The 26,124-nt window shown below is 32.0% G+C and overlaps 1 protein-coding gene across 5 annotated transcripts in view; it reads left to right on the forward strand.

The window, feature by feature from the left end:
- The window catches only part of LOC114336592 (voltage-dependent T-type calcium channel subunit alpha-1G), a 171,811-nt gene extending 146,130 nt beyond the window's left edge, over positions 1-25,681 (forward strand). For 3 of the 5 annotated variants that reach the window (XM_050658605.1, XM_050658604.1, XM_050658606.1), the window contains exons 28-29: positions 229-402; positions 20,470-25,681. In XM_050658605.1, coding sequence (XP_050514562.1) covers positions 229-402; positions 20,470-20,922 — 627 coding nt within the window. In that variant the 3' untranslated portion in view covers positions 20,923-25,681. The remainder of the gene's footprint in view (positions 1-228; positions 403-20,469) is intronic. The other 2 variants (XR_007700207.1, XM_050658607.1) reach the window with 2 other exon arrangements.
- Positions 25,682-26,124: the final 443 nt, after the last annotated feature.

Here is a 26,124-nt window from a genome sequence, read left to right on the forward strand (position 1 = left end):
TATACATACCTATTATTGTGTTGGTTTACCCATTTGATGATCCTAAATGATCCCTATTTTTATCATTGCTTTGTACAGTTCTTTCCTTGGTACGGTGTCGTATACCTTCCTAACCTGTACAAACGCCATTTGTACATCTTTGTGATTAACTCTTTTTTTCATTTTTGATTCTGTTTATTTTGTCGAATATTTGTGTAATGACATATAAAATATCTGTACACTTCCTAGGTTCTAATGAAACATCTAGAAGAATCTCACAAACAATTAGAAGACGAACACGATATGGACGTTCAATTGGAGAGAGAATTTGTTGAAAAACAGGAAAGAAACGCGAGAGAGCTCTATCTAGCTCTTCAAGCCGACCAAGAATGTCAGGCACAACAAAAGAAAACCTTAGTTAAAGTAAGATTTTAGATATTTAGCATTTAATCGTGTTACCTATACACATGTAATTAGTAGTTCTTGTAGAATTTATTGAGGATTAAAGATATATTTTCTTAACAAATACTTTATTTTCTATTCTACTCAGTGATGCATTTAAATATTTTTAATAATAATTTCTTTTACTATAAGAATAGTTACTTTCCAACAATCCTAGAAGCAGATATTCTAAGGTCTGAAATCGATGAAGCCATAAAACACCTTAAAAGAAATAAATCACCTGGTTGCAATGACATCACGGCAGAACTTTTACAGAACATGGGTGGACATGGTCTCCAATTAATGTGGAGACTGTGCAATCATGTATGGAGAATCGGCAAATGGCCCAGTGATTGGTGTACCGCACTATTTACTCCCATTCATAAGAAAGGCGTAACCACAAAATGTAGTAACTACCGAACCATTTCACTAATTTCACACCCAAGTAAAATTCTGTTGAGAATCATCAAGTGTCGCATGCAGACATACCTGGATAGACAAATACCACAAGAACAGGCAGGCTTCGTGAAGGGTAAAGGCACAAGGGAGCAAATTCTTAATATGCGACAACTCACTGAGAAAGCACGAGAATTCAAAATTCCGATGATCATCTGCTTTTTGGATTATCAGAAGGCATTTGACTGTGTAGACTGGACAGTTTTGTGAAAAGTTCTACATGAGATATGGGGTTCCTGATCATCTGTCAGCTCTGGTGAAAAGCCTATATGAGAACAGTGAAACCAGAATAAGAATTGAAAACCATAAGTCCGATCCTTTTAAAATAGGTAGAGGAGTCCGACAAGGATGTATTCTATCTCCAAGTCGTTTTAATTTCTATGGGGAATATATAATGAGAAGTACTCGACAAATGGAATGGCGGTATTTCTATCGCAGGAAAGAAGATCTCAAATCTCAGATATGCAGATGATACAACATTAATAACTGCATCCGAAGAAGAAATGTCCAGCCTGCTGCAGCTAGTGGAAGCCGAAAGCAATAGATGTGGGCTCAAGATCAATAAACAAAAAACAAAAATTATGATAGTAGATTATTCAAATTCACTTCAGACAACAGGAGCCTTAGACCAGTTTGAAGTGGTTAACGAGTTCAATTATCTAGGATCCTACATCAGTAATACAGGATCTTGTGAAACAGAAATACGTAGGAGAATAGGCATGGCCAAAAACGCTATGAGTCGATTATCGAAAATCTGGAAAGATCGCTCCTTGTCGAAGAACACCAAAATAAGATTAGTACGTGCCTTAATTTTTCCCATATTTAATTACGGATCCGAAACATGGACAATGAAATCGGACGACAGAAAAAGGATCGACGCCTTTGAAATGTGGTGCTGGAAAAGAATGCTTCGGATCTCATGGACGGAACACAGAACAAATCACTCAATCCTCCAAGAGCTTAATATTCAGACTCGACTTTCCTCTATTTGCCTCTCCATCGTCTTAAAATTTTTCGGCCATATTGCAAGAAGAAGTGATGATAATCTTGAGAGACTTATAATTTCGGGAAACGTTAAAGGGCGCAGAAGTAGAGGTCGCTCACCTACTCGATGGACGGATCAAGTACAGAAAGCCAGTGGAAAAACATTCTCTGAATCCATGAGGGAAGCTCAGGACAGAAGCCAATGGAAAGAGATAGTTGCTCGTATTATAGGGAATCACGACACTCGGCAATGAGGAAACGACTGAGAAGAGGAGTTACTTTCCAACCGATGACCCTCATCCAACAGCTACATTTGCAGATGATAATGTAATTATGGTGAAGCACAAAAATCCCGAAATTACAACCAGCACTTTACAAACAACACTGAACGAAAAAACACATGGTCTAGTACTAGTAGATAGTAGATGGAGAATAAAAATAAACGAGGAAAAATCAGACAATGTAACTTTCACAAAATGCCAAGGTTATACACCATCATTACACTATAACCTATAACAAGCCAAGGACTTAAGGCTACATGATTCCAATCAAAGACATTAAGAACTATAGCGACTGCCTTTTCGATACTGACAGCCCGAATTTTAGTGTGGTCAGTCAGAGATGAAATGATCCATGAAAGATGAGAGGTGGACCAAATAAAATCATGGAGTGGAGACCGAGAGCGGATAGACGAAACCCGGAAAGACCAGCTACATGATGGACTGACGACATAAACAGGATTTGTACTAACTGGATTGAAGCAGCGCAAGATAGGTTTGAATGGAAGTTTTTTCGGGGAGGCCTATGTTCAGCAGTGGACGACTATGGGCTCACGATGAGTAAGATATAGTCAAATGTGCACTCTCTGGTGATAACCTAATAAAGTTTGAAACCGGTTAAGGTGATTTTGATGCTCTCTGAACAAACTAAAATATAAGAAGGCTCTTGTCTCGTTTTACAATGACATGATTATTTATTTAAAATAATCCTAAATAAGACATTCTAACTATGTTTGGTTTTAGTCAATGTATCAAAAGTAAACATATTTAAATGCATCACATATTCTATCTCCCAAAAACCTTCTTCTTCACTTTTTCTTCTGACATATGTTAGTAAACCTCTAGTGCATGGTCTTACCACATGTTTAGAGATTTAATGTGAAAATAGGCACTAGCTTTGTGTGAATGACACATGACACAATATTATAATAAGGGGATACTTAAGTTTCTCCTACACCCGAACTTTTCGTTATTCTATTTAAATTGTAACGATATTAGAAAATTTTGTGTCATTCCTAAATATCACTCAAAAATATGTAATTGAAGTTCTTTGTACAGAAGTGATAATAAATTTTATTTAAATTGTGTAGTTTTGACTGCATCTAAAATGCACTATAAAATTTTAATAAAAATTCTGTAAAAATTAAAATCCTTAGCTTAAAAATTCATCAATGCCAATGTGTCATTTAAATCAATTCGCCCAAATTTGGTTGTCTTTTTTTATTGTCAAAGACGACAGGTCAAATAAAACCAATGTTGTTTGGCAACAAACAAGTTTATCAACTTGTTGAATCTCTCCTTTTGAGTTACTTTCGGCAAGATCTGGGTGAAAAATAGGTCGATTTCAGGATATAATTCAGGAATTTTTGAAACCTATCAGGTGTTGTAAAGTACGATGCCAGGAATAACTTATACTAAAATGTAACCAAAAATTTTGTGCGGTTTTTTTTATGACGATTTTCATTTGTTAAATTTGCAATTTTTAAAGATTTTTAATTTTGCAGCTTAGGATATTCATTTTAGAGAAAAACTTTTAAATAGAAAATTGTAGTAAATTAAAAAAACCTACAATTTGGGCTATTACAAGTTTAATTTCGTTAATACGTTATTGCAAAAGAGCCTGCGAAAAGTCCAAAATGGCCGTTTTTGCAATTGCGTTATTTATTGTAAAAATAACTTTTATGTATTTTTAAGGCTTTAAAATGAAGATCTTTCAATACTAAATATAAAAAAAAATTGTAGTGCCCGATTTGTGAACTTATTGCTTAGATATTATAATTTGTTTATCCCAAGAGGTCAAATATCCAAGGCTCTAACTTTTTGAAAAAAAATCGTACAGAGTTAATCCAAGATCCACTCTCCTTCTAAAGACATATTTTCATATTCTGATATAAATAAATGCGTATAACATTTTTCAACCTCCTATTTCGTGTTTGAAAATAAGGGGGCAAATTTCGTTATAAACATTTAGAACTGAAGCCGCCTCTGTACATCCTATGAGTTTCTAACTTGCAGATTATTGTTGCTGAAGACAAAATAAAGATTCAAAACCAAATAAAAATTTCCTGCGACCAACTGAAGTCGAGATAATTGTTTTTGTTTTCTTAAATCGTAGTAGGTAACTTTATTTATAACAATTAAGAAATTATTTCACAGTAATTGACTAAAGAAAGACATATTATCTTAAAATAAAAATTATTTTAACCGAAAGTTACATTTAATTATTAAAAATGATTTTTAAAGTGTAGTGAAGATTTATTTTTCGTTTCGACTGTGATTTTATTGTGTCGGTTGCTCTTAGCAACGGCTAGCAACTTATAATACATTTAATCACGGTTTTTGCTTTAAATTTTAAAGCACCGCTTGGATTGACATGAAATTTGGCAAATACATAGATAACATGTTAAAGAATAAAAATGATATTGGGCCTCTGTGTGCTTTTGTCCTGGGGGTGAGTTTCACCCCTTATAATGGGTGAAAAAATACATGTTCAAAATAAGTTCGGAAATGGATAAAACGTCTAATTCTAAGCACTTTTTGTTCTATAGCATTTTTTCATCAAGTAATACCTTTCGAGTTATTTTCGAGAAAATACCTTTATTTTTCAACAACAAAAAAACACGTTTTTAAGCGGTTTTTGACAAATAACTCAAAAAGTAAGTATTTTATTGAAAAAAAGGCTTTTAACAAAAATATAGCAAATTAAAAATTGAAAAAAATGGTGTATGCGTGAAATCTCTAGACCCTGTAGAAACAAAGTTCTAGCTAATGAAAAAGAAGTTCATATCCGTCAAATTTCAAAGTGAATTATTTCAACGTGAAATACCCAAAAAATCATGCACTTTTTGGAGAAAAATCATTACAACTTTTTTAAAGTGTTTAAAAAAATATGTATATCTGTTATTAAAAAAAGTTTATAGCATCAAAAGTAAGCAAGTTTCGCTGAAAATAAAGTTGATCTCTTTTTTTTTGTCAAAACACTCGGGAAAGTCACCCCCTAATTAGCATCAAAAATGAAATTAATCAATTTTACTTCAATGTTGTTTTACACGTGTATGTGTCGGTTATGTCTGTAAGTTTCATCGGTTCAAAGTGCTTATTTTTGAAGGGGCAGTAGTTAAAAGAACTTGAACTAGTCAATAATCGCGAGTGTATGCAAATTTAGAACAACCATATCTTAACAAATTTTTGCCTTCCAAAAAAAGCAAAAAATCCAAAATATTCATAACAGCAAAAACTGTTTTTTTTTACTCTTTGTGATTTTTGGTCACATTAATAAATTTTAAGTTATTTAAAAAAAACATTTTTTTCAAAATTAAAAATTAAAACAGATTTACTTTATAACCATTTTTTTAAATAAGCCCTTTGAACCGATGATACTTACAGATCATATAAATAATACATTAGCAAAGTAACTTGTGAAGCGGTAATGATTAATTTGATTTAAGTTGGTAATTAGGGGGTGACTTTCGAGTTTTTTGATAAAAAAAGGATCAACTTTATTTTCAGCGTAACTTGCTTACTTTTGATGCTATAAACATTTTTTAAAAACAGATATACATATTTTTTTAAATACTTTAAAAAATTGTAATGATTTTTTTCCAAAAAGTGCATGATTTTTTGGTTATTTCACGTTGAAATAGTTCACTTTGAAATTTAACGGATATGAACCTATTTTTCATTAGCTAGAACTTTGTTTCTACTGGGTCTAGAGATTTTATGCATACATAATTTTTTTTCAATTTTTAATTTGCTATATTTTTGTTAAAACTCTTTTTTTCAATAAAATACTTATTTTTTGAGTTATTTGTCAAAAACCGCCTAAAAACGTGTTTTTTTTTGTTGTTGAAAAATTAAGGTATTTACTCGAAAATAACTCAAAAGGTATTAACTTGGTGAAAAAATGCTATAGAACGAAAGGTGCTTAGAATTAGACGTTTTATCTATTTCCGAACTTACTTTGGACATATGTTTTTTCACCCCTTATAAGGGGTGAAACTCACCCCCAGGACAAAAGCACACAGAGGCCCAATATCATTTTTATTCTTTAACATGTTATCTATGTGTTTGCCAAATTTCATGTCAATCCAAGCGTCGCTTTAAAATTTAAGGCAAAAACAGAAACAGAAACAGAAAAAAGAAAAATAAATCTCCATTACCTTTAAAAATCATTTTTAATAATTAAATGTAATTTTCGGTTAAAATAATTTTTATTTTAAGATAATATAAGTCTTTCTTGGGTCAATAACTGTGAAATAATTTCTTAATTGTTATAAATAAAGTCACTACGATTTAAGGAAACAAAAACTATTATCTCGGCTTCAGTTGGTCGTAAGAAATTTTTATTTGGTTTTGAATCTTTATTTTGTCTTCAGAAACAATAACCTGCAAGTTAAAAACTCATCGGATGTACAGGGGCGGCTTCAGTTCTAAATGTTTATAACGAAATTTGCCCCCTTATTTTCAAACCCGAAATAGGAGGTTGAAAAATGTTATACGCATTTATTTACATCAGAATATGAAAATATAAGTATTTAGAAGTAGAGTGGATCTTGGACTAACTCTGTACGATTTTTTTTTTCAAAAAGTTATAGCCTTGGACATTTGACCTCTTGGGATAAACAAATTATAATATCTAAGCAACAAGTTCACAAATCGGGCACTACAATTTTTTTTATATTTAGTATTGAAATACCTTCATTTTAAAGCCTTAAAAAATACATAAAAGTTATTTTTACAATTAATAACGCAATTGCAAAAAACGGCCATTTTGGACTTTTCACAGGCTGTTTTGCAGTAATGTATTAACCAAATTAAACTTGCCATAGCTCAAATTGTAGGTTTTTTAATTTACTACAATTTTCTATTTAAAATTTTTTCTCTAAAATGAATATATTAAGCTGCAAAATTAAAAATCTTTAAAAATTGCAAATTTAACAAATGAAAATCGTCATAAATAAAAAACCGCACAAAATTTTTGGTTACATTTTAGTATAAGTTATTCCTGGCATCGTCCTTTACAACACCTGATAGGTTGCAAAAATTCCTGAATTATATCACGTTTTTTCACCCACAGCCTGGGGTAAGATATTTCTATGAGGCTATGACGTTTTAAATATGATTCTCTCATTTCCTGCTGTTTAAACTGAATATTTACTTTAAGTTCTTTCCGATATTCAGAATATGGATTCAGGAATATATTTGAAGAAAAACTAAGAACATAAACACAAAAGTATAATTATGTTACCTACATCATAATTTAATTCATTTAATTTCCCTCATAATAGTTATGTATTGTAAAAAATGAATACCCTTTAATAAATATTACTAAACAGCTGAAACTAAATTTGACTTAAAAGGATATATTGTGAAAGAAGATTTGTGATATTATTAAGTAAATGCCCGTTTTGGATTACTCCCGTTGTTTGTAGCAAAAACGAAGCAAATTATCGGTTGGATATCTTGTTTCTAAGTTACCATGGAGAAAATCAAAAGAGGTAAGTTTTGAGTAGTAATTGGAATTTTTTAAATTTTTTAAATTTTTTGATATGTTCCATTTGTAATTATTTTTATTCCTAATTAAAAACATTTCACTCATAACAACCAAAATATTGTAGATAGTGTTTTAAAAAAGAACAATTAACTAGCTAAGAGCTTAGTAACTTCTATTTCAATAGTATATGGAATAGTGTTTTTCAATTTTTATTATACAGGGTGTCCCGAAAAGATTAGTCATAAATTATACCACACATTCTGAGGCCAAAAATAGTTCGATTGAACCTAACTTACCTTAGTACAAATGTGCTCATAAAAAAGTTACAGCCCTTTGAAGTTTCAAAATGAAAATGGATTTTTTTCAATATATCGAAAACTCTTAGAGATTTTTTATTGAAAATTTTATGGGGGTTTTGTTCCCTTAAACCCCCCCCCCAAACTTTTGTGTACGTTCCAATTAATTCATTATTGTGGTACCATTAGTTAATCACAACGTTTTTAAAACTTTTTGGCCTCCTAGTATTTTTTCGATAAGCCAGTTTTCATCGACATAAGGCTTATTTTTTTTTAGTATATTTGCATAAAAAATTTATGGGGGTTTTTTCCTTTAAACCCCCCAAATGTTTGTGTACGTTCCAATTGAACTAATATTTTGGTACCATTAGTTAAACACAATGTTTTTAAAACTTTTTTGCCTCTTAGTCTTTTTTTGATACGTCACCTTTTATCGAGATGTGGCTTCTTTTTCAAAATATCCCTGAAAATGTAAATTATAAATAAATTTTCAGATTATTAACAGGTCTCTATAATCGTATTTAACCATACACAAATATGTGGTGGATTCGACAAATATTCAAAATATCTCGATAAACAGTGGCTTATCGAAAAAGTACTAGGAGGCAAAAAAGTTTTAAAATCATTGTGTTTCACTAATGGTGTCACAAAAGTAATTTAATTGGAACGTACACAAAAGTTTAAGGGGTTTAAGGGAACAAAACCCCCCTAAATTTTTTATGGGGTGTACAAATTTCACTTTAATTTTTATTTGATGTTGCTGCCATAAGCATGCCACAGGTCCATTTTCAATAAAAAATCTCTAAGAGTTTTCGATATATGGAAATAAATCGATTTTCATTTTGTAACTTCAAAGGGCTGTAACTTTTTTTGTGTGCACTATTGTATATAGGTAAGTGAGGTTCAATCAACCTATTTTTGACCCCAGAATCTGTGGTATAATTTATGACCAATCTTTTCGGGACACCCTGTATATCTTTTTAAATAATTTGATAATAGCGGATTCGTTTTATTTAGGAGTCGTAAAGAAAAGTAAAGAATAGCGATCCCTAAAAAGGAAAACTTAAGAAAGAAGAAAAAAGAAGAATTCCTCTTACATCTATTTTAGAGAGTTAATTGTGTATGTATCTCTACTCGTACAACGTCTGTTTTTTTTTTGTCTTTCTATCTCTTTTTTCAGTCAATTATTTTAATTATTTTCCTCTTTCTTGATTTTTTCCTTATTTCTTTCCTAATGTGTTCTATCTATTTTAAAGTTCTTGCTTTTATAATATTTTCCTAATTTCTGATTTCTCCTCCAATTTCTTGTTCTATTTCTTTATTTATTTCACTCTTGTTTCTTTACCGTTTAGTTATTTCTAATACCAAAGCTTGAGACTTTTTCTAAATTCTTGGATCGTCTTCTTTTTTTTTGTTAGTAATCCTGTGTTGTTTATGATTTTTGACCATGAAGTGATATTTTATGGAGAAGATTGGAGAAATTGGATCTTCTTCTTTTACATCCTTATTGATTTTCAGAAGATCTGTTCAGAAGATGCGTTTCCTGTAGTTCTATTAATTTTTGGTTCTATTAAGGTTCTTTTTCTTTTTTATTAAATTAGCTATTATCCTAGAAGATCGTATTTAATGCTTACTTGAAACAGTTCGTGAAATATGCTTTTTGCGATCGCACGCGATTTTTAGAGCAAGGGCGACAACGGAGCGAGTGCTATACATCGCGTAAGTTCGCAAAAAGTATACTTCACGCACAGTTTCATACAATATTTTATCTACTCTACCATGAACAAATAAAAAAATTGTAACTCTTCGTCACTGGAATTCATTTCTATTCTACAATTTTTAGAACTTTGACATTTAAAAATCCTAACTACTTTCAAACCACAAAACTGTCAAAAATTTTGTTGTAAGTCATTGCTCATATTGTCATCACCATGACAACGCGAAAGTTAAGGATATTTGATTATATGAAAGTGTGCCAAAAAACCCATTGAAAGTGTGCGAAAAAGTAAATCCCATTTAAAATACATTGTTACTTCACGCACACTTTAAACCCTTCACGCACTGCTATCTATAATGACAGTTTTCACAAACTAAAAAGTTATACATAATATGACATAGAGTAGATAAAATTGTTTACTGTTGTGTAGCTCTAAGTATAAGCATATTGTCACATGATATTTATAAAAACAGTAAATTTATATAGCCAGAATAACCTTAGCAGATAAGTTAATATGTTCTTTTTTGATAAAAATAGTAAGTAATTATTAAACGCCTTTTAACAAAATACGCAAAATAACTAACAAAATATAAACTGTCCCTAACTATGATAAAGCATTATACATACTTAAAATATTTGTATGCAATTATTACAATAATAAACCCAGTTAACCTGTACTGAAAATTATAAATAAAAATTTATAACTGCACTTTTAAAGCATGCTTTATTAGATGTCATTTATAAGTAATTTGTTGTATCGTCTTTACCTCTATTAAACCGGGATTCCACGGCGGGTAGACTGCCACTCTTCGCTCCGTTGGCTCCGTCTTCGCAAGAGCCAGCATTGAAGATCTACGGTCGGTGCAGTGAGTCCTTTATTTATCGGTAAATCAACACGGTTGATCAAAAGGAAGCTGGCACTAAAATCTCGATACTTCACGCTCCATAGGGATGGACTTATTATATTTCGACGCGCCAACTGTGTTGGATCGAGGACTGACACTCCACGCGCCGTTGGATCCCGGTTTCGAAGTGAATGTAACAAAATAGGTTGCATGTATTTCGTAAGTTTACAATAATGCTTTAAACTGTTCAATCGGAGCTCTGTTTCTTAAGTTATTTGGTATTGAAAGAAGAGATTCGTATGAGTGAAAAGAGACAAAAAGGTCATAGGTCATAGGTTTTAAGAAAAAACCTAGAAGAACTGGAAGAATATTAGAAAGTGCTAATCCCATGATTAGATGAATAAAACCCTCAAATGGAAAACTATTATTCGTTATTTGATGTTACTCTTGGAAAACAGACTCTTGATTCACAAGAAATCTCAAGGCTAATAAAAGATAATTTATAGATAATTCTAATAGACGACGTATTATACAGGGTGCGCCAAACCTCTGGTTTTCTTTGATTACGGCTAAACTATGGGATATACAAAAAAATGTTTTAAACAAAACGAATGTAAGTATATCAAAGCCGTATATAATTTAAAATTATTTTCGATTATACAGGGTTAGTCAGAACGACGTTACGAACCAAAGTTGTGTTTTTTTTAAATGGAACACCCTATATATTAAATCATTTTTGAATATATTTTTTAAAAATATTAAGAATTTATATAAGGTAGTATAGGCCTAAAGTTAACAATTTTCGAAATATCTTATATTGAGAAGAATGGTAATATTCAAAGGGCTGTGAATTAGGCTTCCAAGGTAATAAAAATTTAAATTACATGTCAAAGTTTTTTTAGTTTACTGTTATTTTTAAATAAATTAATATATTTTTGACATATAGCTATAAAATATACAGTGTGATCACTATTTGCAAATACAAAATTTTCTCATTTTTTTTAATGGGATACCCTGTATATTAGTATTGCCTTTTGTAGTAAATATTACAACCTTTCTTTTGGTATAAGTTTGTATGTACCTAGCATGTTTCGTTTTGTAGATATTTAAAAAAAAAACTATAGATCTTACGTTTTTGCGGATTTTTATTAAAAAAAATTTTCGCAAAAAAATAATTATAATCTGGTTTTAGAAACATACATTAAAATATCAAATATGAAAATAAAAACGTAATTAAAAATTATAAATAAATCGTATACTAGTACAATTCAATTGAATTTAATAACTTTAAATTATTTTACAAAAAATATTTTACCATACTAATGAATGCCTAAATTAGTTACTAAATTAAATAAACAACCAAATTTGAAATCTACCCTAGTAATTTTTCTACCACAGCAACTTTCCTGTACCAAATTAATTGTTAGTTATATTGTATTTACGAGTAATATTAGTTAACTTTTAATTTACCTTTTAAAATTTACATCTTGAGAACATAATTATAAAGTATGCTTTGAAACAAATGAATGTTAAATGTATCAGCCAAATTATTTATTAATATAAATAGTATTAACTGGTGTTACAAAAGCTGGTAATACTTTTGTAGATGAAATTTTTGAAACAATTTTTTATATTTTAATTTTCAATTTTTCAACCGAACAATTGATGGATAAGACATATGTTTTGGGCGAACCCATTAGAAATTATTACAGTAGACTCGCGATTATCCGAGTCTCGGTCATCCGAGCCCCTCGGTTAACCGAGGCAAAAGTAATAACAGGTGAGTTACAATTTTCAACCTTGACGCAACATCGCCGATTCAAAATCAAAAAGAGGAATAAAGCTTATGCAAAATCAAAGACTTTTTAAACAGTAATATTGATAAGGTAAATGTTTTTATCTTTTATAGACAGTACTGTATTAATTTTGTCATTAAAATATCCACAGTTATGATTATTTACGTGTTTTTCTATCAATATAACCAATCTCAGTGTTAACCGAGTTTTTCCGTATCCGAGGTAGTCACGGTCCCAGTTACCTCGGATAATCGCGAGTCTACTGTACCAGCTTTTGTGACACGACTACATAGATACTATTTACTTCATAATATACTTCTATAACGTTCATCTGTTTCAAAGCATACTTTATACGTTCTCAAGATGTAGGTAAATTAAAAAGTTATTAACTGATCTTACTCGTAAATACAATTTAACTAACAAAATTGGGTACAATAAAGTTAGTAGGGTAGAAAAATTTCTAGGGTAGATGTTAAAATAGTTGTTAGTTGTTTAATTTAATAATTAATTTATCCATATTAATTACTTATTAGTATGGTAAAATATTGGTTGTAACATAATTTTAAAGTTATTAAATTCAATTAAGGTGCACTCGTATACGTTTTATTTTAGTTTTTAATTACGTTTTTATTTTCATCTTTGATAATTTTAGTGTATGTATTTTTGCAAAAAAAATTAATTAAAATTATCGCGGATATAAAATATCCGCGAAAAGTAAAATCTATAGCTCTTGTTTAAATATTTACAAAACCAAACATGCTATGTACATACAACCTCATACCAAAAGAAAGGTTGTAATAATGACAACAAAATGCAATACTAATATACAGGATGTTCGATTTAAAAAAAATGAGAAAATTTTGTATTTGCAAATAGTGATCACACTGTATATTTTATGGCAATAAGTAAAAGATATTAAATTATTTAAAAATGACACTATATTATAAAAACTTTAACTTATCACTTAAATTTTTATTACCTTGGAAACATAATCCACAGCCCTATAAACATTACCATTTTTCTCAATAAAAATGTAAATATTTTGAAAATTATTAACTTTAGGCCTATAAGACCTTATACAAATTTTTCATATTTTTAAAACTATATTCAAAAATAATTTAATATATACGATGTTCCATTTAAAAAATACAACTTTGGTGCATACCGTCGTTCTGACTCACCCTGTATAATCGAAAATAATTTTAAATTATAGACGGCTTTGATATACATTAGTTTTGTTAAAAAAAATTTTTTGTATATCCCATATCTTAGCCGTAATCAAAGAAAACCAAAGGTGTGGCGCACCCTGTATATATTTTTGCTACGTTTACTATTGCCTTTCAAGATTGTCTATTCTGTGCCACTATTTCCGATTGTCTCACTCCCATTTTCTCCAGACCCTCTCTGACTGAATCTTTCCACCCCTTTCTAGGCCCTTCTACAGACCTTCTTCCAACTGGCCTTTCCCAGAACACACTGTTTATAAAGCGATTGTCGTTACTGTGTATCACGTGTCAAAAATATAAGATATATTACATATATAATATATAATAAGCGAGTCTTCTACATCTGTCGCCGCTTCTCACATCCTAATTTCCAGCGTATTCTGTCGAAGCAATCTTCAGTTTTTAGGTCTCTGGTGGTAATTGCATCTTCGACATCTTCTCTCCAGGATCATCTTGGTCTACCTCCTTTTCTTCTAGTGGGTGGAGTCCATTTTTCTATTTTTTTTCGGCCATCTATTTTCGGGCAATCTCTGAAGGTGTCCATACTAGTTAAGTCTTTTGGCTTCGATTGTGTCTATTATATCTAGATTAATTTCCATTTGTCTCCTAATATCTTCGTTTCTCACTCTATCAACTCTAGTGAGTCGGCAACATCGTCTCCAATAGTTCAATTTCATGGCCTTAATTTTTGACTTGTTTCTTTGGTTGATTTCCCAGAGTTCAGCGCCGTACAACCCAATACTTTCTATTATTGTTTTATACATTCTTCTTTTATTTCTTTTGTTATTTTATTACTCCACAATAATCCGTGTAGCTGTCTGGTGACTGATCTTGCTTGGCCAATCCTGGAATGTATTTCATCGTTACTCCCTGCTTTTGAAGTTATTTGGACTCCTAAGTATTTGAAGACTTCTGTTGGGTTTATACATATTTCCCTTTTCAATTTGTAGGCGTTCTGGTGTTTCTCCTACAACTAAGTACTCGGTTTATTGTACAGTAAGAAAAATGAAAGAATACCCATGAACGAACATATAAAACACGCTGTATTTTCCTGTCACCGTGTCACACAAAAAATTGGCCAGAGCAAGTACATGTAATAATTATTATTACATGTACTTGCGCTGGCCAATTTTTTGTGTGACACGGTGACAGGAAAATACAGCGTGTTTTATATGTTCGTTCATGGGTATTCTTTCACTTTTCCGACTGTATATTAATTGTAAGGCCCCACTTAGTGTACTCCTCTTCCAGTTTTCTGAGCATATAGTCTATATCACTCTCGTCTTCAACTAGAATGGCTTGGTCGTCAGCGAAGTGTATTGTGTACAATCTATCGTCATCGATTGGGATGCCCATATTGCAGCACTTTCTTCTCCACAGTGAGAGTGTCTCATTTAAATATATTTTAAAGAGTGTAGGTGCTATGCAGCAGCCTTGCTTTAGGCCCTTAATAATAGGAATTTCTCTCGTTAATTTGTTTCCAGTTTTAATGTTTACCGTCATATTTTTGTAAAGCTGTTGTACTGCTTGTATAATTTTTTTGCTTATTCCTTGTTTTTCCATTGCTATCCAGAGCATTGAAAGTGGTAAACTATCGTATGCCTCTGCCAGATCAATAAAAACTATATGGGTGGAAAGGTTGTGGGCTAATATTTTCTCAATAACCTGCTTTAGAGAAAATATGCTGTCCATACAGGATCTGCCTGCACGAAAGCCATTTTGTTCTTCTACATCTGTCATCTCTTTTTCAATTTTATTTTTTAGTATTTTTCCATAGAGTCTTGAGAGTGAGTTCATGACACTAAGCCCCCTGTAGTTTGAACAATTTTTTCTATCTCCTTTTTTGTATATGTGCTAAGGTGAAAACATACGCATGTAATTCTCGTAATACTTGTGGGCTGTGTTTTAGTAATTCGTTCGGTATCCCTTGTAGTCCGCATGACTTTCGATTTTCTAGAGTTCGTATTGCATTCTCGACTTCCTGTACTGTTATTTCATCGTCTTCATCGTATTCTACTTCATATGTTGTTGTACTGATGTTCGTGAATTGCGGTCTTATTTCAGTCAAAAGTTGCGAGTAATGTTCGATCCAAGATCTTTCTTCTATTAAATCTATTCTACTAGTTTATTTTCTGTTTGTTCTCAGATTTTTTATCGTTTTCCATGCTTCTCTTGATCTTGTTGACCCTATATATTTGTTGAGATCTTTGCATTTACTTTCCCAGGAAATATTTTTTGCTTTCGTTACTAGATTTTTTACTTCTCTGTTTGATCTTGCATACGTTCGTCTATTATCTGGGTCATTTGTTTGCAGCCATTTTTGATACGCTTGTTTCTTGTTATGTACTGCATTAGCAATGTCATCTGTCCACCACAATGGAGTATTCTTTTTGTTCCTTTGGATTGTGCCGAGCGCCTCATAAGCTGATTTATTAATTTTATTTAATATATCGTTATATGTATTCTGGGCTGAGGAGTAGATCAGGTTCGACAATTTTTGGCTAAGCCGCAGCTTATATAAAAATGATGTTGAGTCGTTTTGCAGTGCATCAATATTGTATTTAGATTTAGGTAGATCCGTCTCGAATGATTTTGATTGAGCTGGTTGGTTGTCATTTTGAAGTAGTAGTCGCGGTCGATACTGTAGAAAACATTTTGATCTTACCATATAGTGGTCAGTTCCACACTCCGGTCCTCTTAATACTCTTACGTCTTCAACGTGTATGTGTGTTTCTTGTTTGGTGATAACATAATCTATAATTGACTTGGTATTTCTTGGAAAATTTAGAAAGATATATTATATCTTTCTAAATTTTCCTTTTCGAAGAGACTCTAACTCGCTGTTGTGTCTGCGCCTTCAGTCATTTGTCATGCTATCTCTGCAAGGAGCATATATTGCTCGAAGGATTTACCTTCCCACACCAGATGAACCGTTTATACTAATATATGTTTGATTTTTAACTTCCATCTCTTACCTACTCCGCCAATTTATCATCCTGTGAAGCAGCTTATCTGAGAACATTTTCTAAAACGCACTAGTCCGTTTTCTACAAGATAAAATTCTAGTAATTATTGCTAGTATGGCACTATGTTTAAAGATGACTGAATGTTGAAAAGTAGACCATATATTTACCGGCGTACATGAAATAAAATTGTTGGAAGCGTGAAACATTCATTTTAAATTCAAAATTAGATATTTAAAAGTACATTCAAATTAGATAGTTTACTTTAAACAAATTTTGTTTGAAAAGACTTTTCCCCAATCTTATTCTCATTGTGATTGTTGTGCATGTCTTTTTAAATGATACTAAACTCTTGCATGTTACTAATCTCATTACTGTTTGCCTGTAGCTCATACTTTAAGAAAAAGTCCTTTTTCAAACAAAAATGTAAATAAGTCATATGGTCTGACTTGTCTCTCATATGGCTATTTGAAACTACAAAGCTACAAAAAACTTGCTTAACTTTACTGACAGTTTGGAGTTTAAAAAATTCGATATGAACAAAATTTGATTCATGTTTATAGCTTAGCTTAATATTCACTGCAGTAGTAGTAAATAGTAGTCATGAGCAAAAATATAAACGCACCAGTAAATTTATTGAACTGAGCTGAGTCAAAATACGCCGATGATAAGGTGTTGATTACGGATTCCGACTTGGGACGAGGAAGGAAAAGACTATCGTGGCTGATAAACATCTGACAATGGACAGAACTGGAGAGGCCTAATTTTGGACGTATAATAAGAACAGCTGGAGATAGAGAAGAAGAGTTTGAAATTCTAGTAGCCAACCTCCATTGAGAGAGCACTTTAACTAAAAGGATCAAAAACAGTTTCTCAAAACACACTGGAATTATGCCTGGTTGTACCAACAGATCTTGTAAGACGTGCCTTAAGCTCAGCTTAGGAAATATAAGCGTTGCACCATTGAGTCTTAGATCAATTTTCAGCTTGCCACGATGGATTTCCACGTGTATTGCATCTTAACTTCGTCCTAATCAAGACGTGTTTAGATAAGAATCGAAAATTATGGTGCAACGTAAGTGATACTTAACGGTCCTATCTATAAACTAAGCTGGGCTAAGCTGGAGCTTAAGATTTGTTGATGCAATCAGGCATAAATATTTTGAATTACTTTTTAATAAATCTGTTTCATTTTTTTTATACTTTTGACTAAAATATTTATGAACAAATCCAAACAACTCAGTTCTTTAAATTTTATGGTGTGCGTATGTATTTACTTCATATCTTTTAATGATCATCGTCTTCAAATTCTCACCATTTATTAGTATTTATATTATGCATAGGCGTAACCAGGGGGGGGGGTTTGGGGGTTATAACCCCCCCATTGGGATGTACTTTGAGCTCTATAAGCTTAACACCATAGCCCTCAGAGACCTTCCAGTAGTTGTAAGCCCCCCCTTTCAGGTAGTTGTAACCCCCCCTTAGGATCATCCTGGTTACGCCTATGATATTATGTGTATACCTTCCAATTATATTTGACACAAGCAGCATAAGTAGCTATAATACATTTTACATAAAACTATCCCATGACATGAGTTATGTAGACGGAATACCATGGAATGGGACGTGGCACTCTTCGCCAATTCATGTCGGCAAAGAGAAATAGGAAATAGATAATAGTGAAAAAAACGAGAGCACGGCTGACGCGCGAGGATACACCACCAGTGTGGGCGGTAGCAATCTTAGTAAGTTGGTTAATTCATACAATAATAAAAACTCCAACACAACGTCATTAGACCACTCCATAGTAAAATTAGCGTGGTACTGACTGTACCAGACCTAGCAGAGTCAGAAGGGTTGAAGGGGTACGTACCTAGCCTGTATCAGCTTGTGACTTTCTTTGAACCGCGTTTATTTACCGATAAACGATGGGAGACTTCGCGCCGATCTACAAAGGCTATGAATAGATGGTTCGGTCCTAGCCCAAGTATCGTGAATCAAGATTTTGAGGGGTATAATGCTATTTCACGTTACGTTGCTTCCCGTTTTTAGTTTTTATCTTTTATTATTACAAATTTAGCAAAAAAGAAAAAGAAATACTCAACACTATAAAAGAAAGAAAAATGAACTATTTTGGTTACATACTAAGAAATGAAAAATATAAAAAGATAAAGGCAGTTTTTGTTTTTATTTGATTCAGAGTTGGACCACCATCTCCATAGAGCCTATTTCAGAATCCCATGCATCCTCAGTGAAGCTATGTAGTCACAACTCTGAAAGGAATATCAACAATCCTGCCTATTTAAGGAAAACCATCGTGATGCAATGATTACACCTTTTGAGACGCAATCCAGCGACATCTCTCGCAATTCGAGGAAAACAACGAAAAGCCCTAGATACAAAGTTTACTACTTTTTAAACAATTAGAATAATTGAAATAAAAATACACTCACCGGCACAAAATTCCGCCACCCAAAATTTTTGATTAAGTTTGACAATCTATAACTTTATTATTTGTACTTCGATTTTTAAGATTCTTGCACGAGTTTGTAGGTACATGTTTTGATGTCAATTGCTATTATTCCGGTAACAAAAAATTTTTGCTTAGATGGCATTATACGGGGGGTGAATCTAAGCGTTGTTTTTTCTCCTAAATTTAAAAAATTCTGTGGAAAAATTGGAGAGCTGATTTTGTTTCATACTCCTTTTGTATTATCCTGGAGGTATCACTAAGGTCTTGTTTTTTGAATTATCTGAATATCTCTTTTCTTGTAAGAGCTGTAATTAAAAACACTGCTTTGAAGGTTTATTTAATTAAACATATCAAACGCACTAAAATTAACAAAACAAAACAAATTTAACAACAAAACAATTCAATAGCGGTTATGTCCACCTCTTGCAGCAACGACTGCTCGCAATCTGTTTAGCATCTAATAAAGATGTGTTTTCCTTGCCTGGGGAATAGCCCGATATCCCTCTACCAGGGTCATAACTGTAACAAATTTTCTGGAGGCCTAGGATGACGGCAAATAGCTTTTTTTATTCATCCCATAAATGCTCAATATTATTGAGATCTGGGCTGCATGCGGGTCATTCTAATCTTATCAATCCAACCTCAATTGTATGAGTCAATCAGTGTTTTTATTTACAAAAAATGGTACAGCTCTTACAAGAAAAAAGATATTCGGATAATTCAAAAAACAAAATGTTGGTGATGCCTCCGGGAAAATATGACAGGACTATGAAACAAAATCAGCTATTCTATTTTTCCACAGAATTTTTTAAAATTAGGAGAAAATACAACGCTTCCTTTCACCCCTGTACAATGACATGCAAGCAAAATTTTTTGCTACCGGAATAATACCGAACAATATGAATACATGTACCTACAAACTGGTGTAATAATCTTGAAAATCGAAGCACAAATAATAAAGTTATAAATTGTCAAACTTAATCAAAAATTTTGGGTGGCGGAATTTTGTGCCGGTGAGTGTATAATAAACAATATTTTAAATCTAAGACTTTTCGTTAATAAACTGCTGCTTTCTGGTTGCATCCTGTATCTCCGGCTTTTACAATATATAAGCACAAGAGACGACGAAATTAGGAGAAAGCAAATAGAGGACACTTTTGCCACGCATTTACCTTCTCTTCCTTTTCCTTTACCTGAAAAATATATAAGTTGATGCGATTAGTTATGCAAGGGATCGCCAATGTCCTTAAAGGATGGGGCACATGACGAAGAAGAAGATTACATATTTTCTATTTCTCATGGCGTGCCACGCCACATTCCGTGGGATCTCAGCTTAAGGGTCATTTATAAAACGTACATTACTGTTGGAGATAAATATTTTAGAAAAACATTTAATTGTCTATTGTTATTTAGATAGAACAATCTAAACATAAGCATGGTTTTATGTAAAATATAAAAGTATATCGATTTATATTATAAGTATGTCATTTTTAAAAAAGTTTGTCTTTTTATTTATTTCAGGTTATGTCACTGCCATCCGACTTCACGTATACCCCTCCTGGGACAAAGGTCACTTTAAAAATAGAAAATCCAATAATAAACGAAAATATTTCGGTTATTCAAAGTTCACCATCACCCAGCCCTAGCAGAAAGAACTTGAAGAGTCCAGATGAATCCATGGCCGACATTTATAGTATAGGATCCGTGTCAGAAGAAATTAAAAGAGACAAAGGGTATCAACAAAATCCAGACAAAGATATCTTCCTGAAGGACGAACATAAAAATAAACCGAAAGTTGAACAGAATCCGTCTTTCTTGATGGTTCCCCAGGAAAGAGAGGTACTGCTGCAACGATCTGGCAGTGTCAAGAACTTGCTCAGGAAACAGCTGTCGATGGATATCAGTGAAGAATCCGCCGTTTTACTGTCAATTCCATCAATTCCGAAAGTTCAAAAAAGACAAAAAAATACTTAAGTTACTTTTAATTATTATTTGGTGTTAATGGCTTTAAGAACTGTGTTAATAGGAACAACTAAGAAAAATATTATTTCGTAACGGGATCATCATTATCTTTGCATTATCCATATGCGGAGTCGGCTTCCCTTATTGCATTACTCCATAAGTTTTTACCTTGGGTCATATCAACAGCAATTCCCTTTACCGACATGTCCTGTCTAAAAGTCTCCCCCCCCCCTACGTCATCTGTGGTCCTCCTCTCCTACTCTTCCCGGAACCCGCAATTCAGCAATTTTTCAATCCTTTTTTGTTACTCCTCTCATCCATCTAAGCATTTTCATTTCGGCCACATGCATTCGTTATCCCTCTTTCTTTTTAACTGCCCAACATTCAGTTCCGTACATCATAGCCGGTCGTATGGCTGTTTTATATAATTTTCCCTTCAGCTTCATTGGAATTTTTCTGTCACACAACACACATTTGCTTCTTTTCATTTCAACCATCCAACCCTAATTCTATTGCAAGCGTCTCCATCTATTTCCCCATTACTCTGTAATACCGATCCTAGGTACTTAAAACTCTTACTTTTCACAATCATTTTACCATCCAAAGATATCATTTTATTTGTTGCAACTCCATCTTTAAACGGACATTCCAAATATTCCGTCTTTGTCCTACTAAGTTTTAATCCTTTTTTCTTAAGAGCTTGTCTCCACTGTTCCAGTTTTTGTTCTGTCTCTTTCACTATTTCCTACTAACACGACTTCATCAGCATACATTCAACACCAAAGAATGTTACCCTGTAGTTTCACTGTTACCTGATCCAAAACAAATGAGAATAAATAAAAACTAATCTGAACTCCGAAAAAACTACACCGAACCTTCCAATCACGGTGTAGTCCTACTGTCACATATGAAATTTATCAGTATCTCCCACACCTGTCCCAACACTAATTATTGTTACTCCCTCATGCATATTTCGTAGTGAGAGAAATAATTAAGAAACATTGTTAAATTTCTTGGTCCACTGTTTATACTTAAAATTTATATTTTTTAAATGTGTGAACAAATTCGACACTATTACTGTTATCTGTAGAGGATAATATTTTAGGGTTGATCTACAGACTATAATATACAGGGTGTCCAGAAGCTCTACCGACAAATGAAGACAGCAGATTCCTCAGATAATTTTAAGATATTTTAACCCAATTCACCTAGTCCGAAAATGCTTCCTAAGGGAGCTAGAGCTCTTTGAAGATGGCGTCATGTAATTAGTTTTTCTTAAATACCTCCAGACCGCCTCCATTTAGAAAAACAAAAATTGGTACACATATTTATCTTCCAGAGATAAATCGATTCCATACATAATGAATTTCTAGTACCGGTCATAGGCGTCCGTTTTGGGTAGGGGGACAGTTATTTTATCGCATAACTTTTTATCTTTCATTTCAAAGCATTTTTGACTCTGAATTATTAAATTGCGAGTTATTTTACAACTAAAAGGTACTCTTGTTTTAAGTCGAAAGGATACACCGTTTTCTAGAAAAATCGATTTGAACATTTTTCTTTTTTTTGAATTTCCAAAACCAATTCAAAAATAAACTATTTAGAAATCCGAAAACTGGTACGTTTATTTATATTTCAGAGACGAATCGATTTCATTAAATGCGAATTTCTAGTACGGGTCAAATGCGTCCGTTTTGGGTAGGTCAACGGTTATTTTATCGCATAACAATTTTGTCTTTAATTTTTAAGCATTCTTGACTCTAGATTATTAACTTATGAGGTATTCGAGTACTAAAAGTTACTCTTGCTTTAAGTTGGTTACATACACCGTTTTTTTTTTGAAAAAATTTTTCAATTTTTTTTCAAATTCAAAAAACGAAAAAGTTTCAAATCGATTTTTCTACAAAACCGTGTGTTTTTCCAACTTAAATCAAGAGTACCTTTTAGTACTAGAATACCTCACAATTTAATAATCCAGTGGCAAAAATGCATAAAAGTTAAAGGCAAAAAAGTTATGTGATAAAATAACCGTTGCCCTACCCAAAACGGACGCCTATGATCGATACTAGAAATTCGCATGGGATGGAATCGATTTATCTCTGGATGGTAAATATACGCACCGATTTTTGTTTTTCTAAATTAAAGGGTTCTTAAGGTATTTAAGAAAAACTAATTATAAGACGCCATTTTCAAAGAGCTCTAGCTCCCTTAGAAAGCATTTTCGGACTAGGTGAATTGGGCTAAATTGTCTTAAAATTATCTGTAAAATCTCCTGTCTTCGTTTGTCGGTAGAGTTTCTGGACACCCTGTATAACAACCACAACTAAATTGTGTGCTATATACAGGGCGGGGCATTAGTGAAAGGCAGTAAAAGTACTCATTTGTCATAGGAGATACGAAAAAAAGTGTTAAGGAAAAAAATAGGGCATAGATAATAGGACTAAAAATATTTTAAAATATACAGGGCCACCTATATTGACCGGGTGGAACAAACTATTTTTTTTACTTAATGGAACACTCTATATATCTTTACATCTTTAAACTCTCCTCGATGTTCTCGTTTTTTAATATTAGGTTTTGTAATGTTATATGAATTACCTAGTTTAAAAAAAAATTACGACTTTTATTAATTTCCTAACAATATTAACACCCTGTAGAATGGTACAGGTTTGACATAGAAAATCTATTCATATTCAAAACTGTTTTGATATATTCTGCTATTGTCCAAAATCATTAACATATCGAAATATTTAATTTTTATATACAGGGTTGGTCGAAACTTGGAATGAGTATTTTCTAAGTTTTCTCTCTATTGTAGTATTGTCATTAAATGCTATTTTACGATACCTAATTATTTATTAAGCATTTCCTATAACAAATTGCTTTAATTTGTGAGTAGTTCGTGATAATTTGAGCCAAATTTTATTGTAACCATAATTAGGTGAAATTAGATTGGGCATGAAAATATTAAATCAAAAAATATTTTTAGAAAAAAATACATAATAATGTAAACATTTTTAAAAACTATCTGACAACAGATTTATAGTAAGCTTGGATGAATCAGAAGATGGTATTGCGGTAAATGGCTACCTTATAAAGGGTTCCAAAGGATGATGGATAATGTTGTAGAAACATGTAATAAATACTGCTTAAAACTCAATTGTAAGAAGACAAAAATAATGATCATTAGTAATACCGCCAACATAAACGCCCAAATTACAATAAGCTATACACTGCTAGAAAGAGTGGAGAAAATAATATGCTACTTGAGCTGCAATATTAAGGATACCTGGAATAATAGCTATGAAATAATAACTCATATTGAAAGCGCCAAAAGCTCTTTTAGCGGTCTTAGAAAGAATATTTGCAACTTATTAATTGGTATACCTACGCACAAAAATTCTTAGATGTTACGTTTGACTTTTAAAAATAATTGGTAATAATGGTCTAGATCTAAAGTGTCTCATCTAAATCTGCTATCGTAGCATTTATTATTTATCCCAATAACATTGCTTGGAATGCAATGAAGTATGGATACTTTAGTGTTACATACATGCATGTGGTAGTATTCATTGCTTACTAGAATTGCTGATAGTGTATTTGATATTATTTATATCAATAGTTTTTCCTATTATTTACCCTCTTCTCTACATCCAAGTATTAAAACTTAGACAATTATTGCTTGGTATCTCTTATTAATCATTTCGAATAGTTGCAAAAGTATTGTCATGAATACATAAGCTGATACTGCATTATAATTAGAGAATGCATGTCAAAGTTAATGAAAATCCTCCAAATAGATATTTGAAAATAGATGCATCAGAATAAGTAGAAAGCAGAAGCGATAACGTACCTAATAGGCAATATTTTATAGGATTGTGAACATGGATTACCAAATGATATAAGAAAATGAGAATATTATTTGGTAGTAGTGTTAAAGAAACAAAAAGAAGACACCAAATTCAAATGTAAGCCATACATTCAAGAAGTTATCAATAAAGATTTAGTTGTGCTGCTTGAAGCTGATCTACAGCAAATGTTGAAATGGAACCAAAAAACGTTTTGCCAGAACTAAATCATAAATAAGTAGATTTTAACGTTGACTACTGATTATGTATAACCTACGAAATATAGATATATGTAGGTAGATAATAATTCTGTCCTTGTGGGATCGGTACTCACCGGAGGGACCGCAGACGTTCGGAAACAATTAGCGTCTCTTTGCAAAGACAATGACGTCGACTTTGCAAAGTAACAAGACACTTACTCAACACACACACTACACATTACTCCCCTGACTTAGTGATAAGTTATACAATTACGTGGCTAAAGGTTCTAGTTCTAAACCAAAGCCAGAATCAGAGAAAAAAAAAGGTAGATAATAAACATTAACATTCTACAAGTCGATTAATTATAATTTGATTCATTGAAAAAAGAATATACCTAAGCCTCCGTGATCTCCATATCAAAATTATCGATTATATCAAAATATAGAGTTTTAGACTAAATTAATTAGAAATATAATAATTATTATTATTGTTAGTTTACACACACCGTGCTTAGATATGTTTAAATTATTTAGATAAACTGAAACGAGTAGTAGGACTATCAAAATATAGTAAGTAAGAAGTAAGAATATAAAAAATAAGTAAGTAACTCAAAAATAATATTGTAATAGAATCTTTTTTAAACGGTCTTGTATTTTCGATATATAATTTTTACCTGTCTATAGACTTGATGTATAAAAGTATAATAAAATGTGTTATTTTAACTAGATTGTTTTATTTGCAAAAAAATTAAAAAGAAAAAAATTAATTTTGCAAAAAGATCCCTAGTTAGGGTTCCTTTTGCAAAATGAATTTGTATTTTAGTCTTCTAGTAGCCTTCTAGTAGTTATCTACTAAGAACTTACCAACAACATCTTGAAAATCAGCTAAAGCCAATAGATTAATTAAAAGAAAAAGCAGAAATGATTTGGAAGAAACGATAAGAACGAATATACTTAAACTGCGATCAAAAAACCCATACGAAGCCGAAACCAAAAAATAATAAATAAAGAAACAGAACAGATCAAGGACAGAAACTGCGTGGATATACCTACATAACTACATACCTAAATTTACTAGAATATAAGGAACTTAAAAGACAATAAGAAAAAGCATAGTAAGCCAAGACATTAGAGAAAAAAATACCGAAAGAATCAAAACTCAGTTG

This window comes from Diabrotica virgifera, chromosome 8, assembly GCF_917563875.1.
Source record: "Diabrotica virgifera virgifera chromosome 8, PGI_DIABVI_V3a".
Lineage (NCBI taxonomy): Eukaryota > Metazoa > Arthropoda > Insecta > Coleoptera > Chrysomelidae > Diabrotica > Diabrotica virgifera.